The sequence below is a fragment of the Tauraco erythrolophus genome, chromosome 16 (genome assembly GCF_009769465.1).
Source record: "Tauraco erythrolophus isolate bTauEry1 chromosome 16, bTauEry1.pri, whole genome shotgun sequence".
Taxonomy (NCBI): domain Eukaryota; kingdom Metazoa; phylum Chordata; class Aves; order Musophagiformes; family Musophagidae; genus Tauraco; species Tauraco erythrolophus.
In genome coordinates this window covers 6,571,953-6,576,314 of record NC_141480.1, presented here as the reverse complement: position 1 = coordinate 6,576,314, position 4,362 = coordinate 6,571,953, and the positions used below count along the sequence as shown (strand labels likewise).

General features: G+C 59.2%; 1 protein-coding gene across 1 annotated transcript; it reads left to right on the top strand.

The window, feature by feature from the left end:
* The first annotated feature begins 1,128 nt into the window (after positions 1-1,128).
* Positions 1,129-4,009, top strand: ARSI (arylsulfatase family member I). The gene is made up of 2 exons (XM_009983383.2): positions 1,129-1,448; positions 2,605-4,009. The coding sequence occupies exons 1-2, from the start codon at positions 1,129-1,131 to the stop codon at positions 4,007-4,009; spliced, it is 1,725 nt and encodes a 574-aa protein (XP_009981685.2).
* The last annotated feature ends 353 nt before the right edge of the window (positions 4,010-4,362 follow it).

The following is a 4,362-nucleotide window of genomic DNA, read 5'->3' as shown; positions in this document are numbered from 1 at the left end:
TCAGACCAGTGCCCCTGCACTGGCAGAGGTCTCTAGTTCACACCAAACTTTGCCCTTGGCTGGCTGTGGCCGTGGCCAGTATGAATGGCCCCTCTCTGCCTTAGTTTCCCCAGCTTACAACTGGGTGCAGCAGCACCCACCTGGCTCTGTAGTGCTCTGCACGCCCCTGGGTGGTTTTACTCAACACTGCGAGGGTCTCAAAAAGTTTTTTGCAGCTTCCTCTTGCCCGGGATTGGCCCCAGCAGTCACTCTCAGGGACCCAGCCCTCCCTTCTGCCCTTCCCAGCTGGATGCTCCAGGGTCTTCAGCTGAGCATCCCACCAGGGCCCTGGCCTGTACGTCATAGATCTTGGAGCAAGCAGGGATTGAAGCATCCATGGCTCAGAGAACGTCACGCTTAGGACCCTGCATGCTCCGGGGCTTCCCAGTTTTTTCCTGGAGCCGCTGAGCTGGGAGGGGCCGAGCCTGCGGCTCCCCATAAACCTGGCGGCTTAGCCCACGTCCCGGGCAGATGTTGGGACTCTCTGCTTGGGAGCGGAGGGTGGGAAAAGGAGAGGGCGGCTCTTCCCGGAGGATGAGGAGAAGAGCTCGGCACCTCTGGGCTTGAACTTTAGCACCCTCTTCCGCAGGACTTTAAAGAAAAGGATCGTCGTATCCTGAGCGAGCCGTCCGGCCAGCCAGGCAGGCACAGGGCTGGAGAGGAGGAGAAGCCAGCGACTTTCTCCGGTGAGGTTTTTATGGAGTTCTTTGTAAAGAAAGAACACCGGCGAGAAAACACCAAGGAGCCAGGGAGTGTTTGTGGTGTGCGGGACGCTTGGTGAGCGGCTCTGGGGCTGCCGTTAATCACTGCGAGGAGCCCGTCCTGCCGTGCAGATGTGTGTGATTGGAGCGGCGCGAGGGTTATTTTCGTTTGACTGAAGGCAACCCAGCCCCGGCGGATTAAGCCCTTTGTGTGCGCGAGAGCGTGCCTTCATGGGAGCTGCTCCCGCAAAACCGGCTGCAGGGGTTTCGGGGACCATCCCTTAGGTCGGGAAACTCTCCTGGAGGAGGGGGAGACCTCCTGCTTCCGTAGCTGCGAGACGATGCCGGGACAGTAGCACCCTTCGCAGGCAGTGCAGCGCGCTCCGGGATGGCCGTCTATGCCCTCACGGGCTTCTCGCTCGTCAGCCTGCTCAGCTTTGGCTATTTATCCTGGGACTGGATGAAGCCCAGTTTAGTGGCTGACGTGGCCATGGACCCCATGGAGAAATCGCTGCCTCCCACCTTTGCCAGACCACCCCACATCATCTTTATTCTGACTGATGACCAGGGCTACCATGACGTCGGGTATCACGGCTCGGATATCCAGACGCCAACGCTGGACAGGCTGGCAGCCGAGGGTGTTAAGCTGGAGAACTACTACATCCAGCCCATCTGCACCCCGTCCCGCAGCCAGCTGATAACGGGCAGGTAAGCCAACCCCTGCTTACACCCCATTCCTGTCCCCACTTCTGTCCATACTTTAGCTCTTGTGGGGCTTAACCCCAGCTCGCTGCTAGACAGATGCCCCAGTGTGTTGGCAGATGATGGATATCCTCCAGAGAAGGATGTCTTGCTGGCTTTCTTTAGAAGGCTCCTTGGGTAAACAGTTCATTTTTCACATGGGATAAATAGTGGCACATAGGAAGGCCAAAAAAATACGGATGCCATCGGATAACAAATGTCGCTTTGGGAGAGGGTGGTCTCTGGCCATGAGATCCTTTAGTGCTGGGCAGGGAGCTGTGTCCCCAGAGCAGTCTTGTGGCCCTTCGCACTGGCCCTTGGGGATTTGCTGCTGGGCTGTGGGGTCAAAGGATCATTCTCTCCTTCATCCAGGAGTCCCTTGGATCATGCTTTTCCTGCTTGCGTGTTCCGTGCTGCACCGGCCAGGGCAGGCTGGATGCTGGTCCATCACCCTCTCCCATGGAGGTATGATCAGGTCTCCCCTGATCCTGGGCTCTTCTGCCTCCTGGGACAGGTGGGGCTTTCCCTGGATCAGGGCTGGGAAGTTAGCGCTCATCATAGGAGTCAGATCTTATCAGATCATCTGCTGAGGAGCGGGCCCCAGGGAGATTCCTGTGGATGTGGTCACCAACTGCCTAGGGGTGGTGGAGCCCATTGAGGTCCGTGTAAAGGCCTCTCTTCTCTCCTGAGGGCTCTAGAGGGATCCCAGGCATCTCCAGGCTGTGCAAAGCAGGGGAGGACAGGGATGTGTGGGCTCCCAGGTGGGATGCCACAGGGATTGCTACGCAACTCTTGCTTGTGCTGCCCAGCCCTGGCAGAGTCCAGTCGCCTCCCCTGGGCTGGCAGCAGTGGGGCCAGCTGCTGGTGGCATCCTAGGAGAGCAGCCCAGTGTGCTTTTGAGACGTCTGCTAAGCCCTCTCTCTTTGTGTTTTGCATCTACTCTTGGTACTTTCAGATTGATGAGGAGCTCCCTGTCTCTGGCATGGAGCTTGCTCCATGGGGTTGAGCTGGGTGACATGGAGAGCTGCCTGCATTTGGGGTCTCCAGCACATAAAGTGCTGTCACATCCCCACCTGGCACCACTCTCCTACAGCATTGATTCCTCCTGACTCTTCCCTGGCAGGTACCAGATCCACACAGGGCTGCAGCACTCCATCATCCGCCCTCGGCAGCCCAACTGCCTGCCCCTCGACCAGGTCACCCTGCCCCAGAAGCTGCAGGAAGCCGGCTACTCCACGCACATGGTGGGCAAGTGGCACCTTGGCTTCTACAAGAAGGAGTGCCTGCCCACCCGTCGGGGCTTCGACACCTTTTTGGGCTCCCTGACAGGCAATGTGGACTACTACACCTACGACAACTGCGATGGGCCAGGTGTCTGCGGCTACGACCTGCACGAAGGGGAGGACGTGGCTTGGGACCAGAGTGGGAAGTACTCCACCTTCCTCTATGCCCAGCGCGTCAGCAAGATTCTGGCATCCCACAGCCCCAGGGAGCCCATCTTCATCTACGTGGCCTTCCAAGCGGTCCACACGCCTCTGCAGTCGCCCAAGGAGTACATCTACCGCTACCGCTCCATGGGCAATGTTGCTCGCCGCAAGTACGCCGCCATGGTGACGTGCATGGACGAGGCGGTGAAGAACATCACCTGGGCCCTCAAGAAATACGGTTATTACGACAACAGCGTGATCGTGTTTTCCACAGACAACGGTGGGCAGACCTTCTCTGGGGGAAGCAACTGGCCCCTGCGAGGCCGCAAAGGGACGTACTGGGAAGGAGGAGTCCGTGGCATCGGTTTTGTTCACAGTCCCCTGATCAAGCGCAAGCGCCGGACTAGCTGGGCGCTGGTTCACATCACGGACTGGTACCCGACTCTGGTCAGCCTGGCTAGGGGCAACCTGAGCAATGTCCCAGGCTTGGATGGCTACAACGTCTGGCCTGCCATCAGCGAGGGCAAGGAGTCGCCACGAACTGAAATCCTGCACAACATCGACCCCCTGTACAACCACGCCAAGTACGGCTCCTTGGAGGATGGCTTTGGCATCTGGAACACTGCCGTGCAAGCCTCCATCCGGGTCGGGGAGTGGAAGCTCCTCACTGGTGACCCAGGGTACAGCGACTGGATCCCCCCGCAGACCCTGACCAACTTCCCGGGAAGCTGGTGGAACCTGGAGCGTCTCACCAATGGGCTGAAGAAGTCTGTGTGGCTCTTCAACATCACCGCTGACCCTTATGAACGCTACGACCTCTCGGACCAGCGTCCAGATGTGGTCAGGACCCTCCTGATGAGGTTGGTGCACTACAACCGGACAGCCATCCCAGTGCGGTACCCCGCGGAGAACCCCCGGGCTCACCCGGACTTCAACGGTGGCGCCTGGGGACCTTGGGCCAGCGAGGATGACGCGGAGGAGTGGGAAGACATCAGGGAGCCCCTGAAGAGTAGGAACAAGAAGAAGAAGAAGTGCAAGATCTGCAAGCTGCGCTCCTTCTTCCGCAAGCTGAACACCAGGCTCATGTCCAACCGCATCTGACTGGAGACTCCCCGGCGTCGACCCAGCCTGGCCAGGGTGGAGCTCCAAATGGCAGAGCTGTGGGGTGGGAGTGAGGGAGAGGGACAGATGGGGAGGTGGCCAGCACCCTCTTGCTTTCCCTTGCTCCAGGGATCACCCAAAACCCTTCTCCTCTCTGGCTGGACCCGTGACTGCAGAGAGGTGGTCCCGGTGGGCGAGGAGGGGTGATGTGGGCTCAGCTGTGCTGCTCGGCGGTGGTGTACAAGTCTGCTGAGCTGGGCTGGCCTGTGCACAGCCCCTTCCCAAGAGAGAGACCCTTTTCTCAAGGACTCTGCAGGCAACCACAAGCTTGGACTGTTGGCCATTGCAATGAC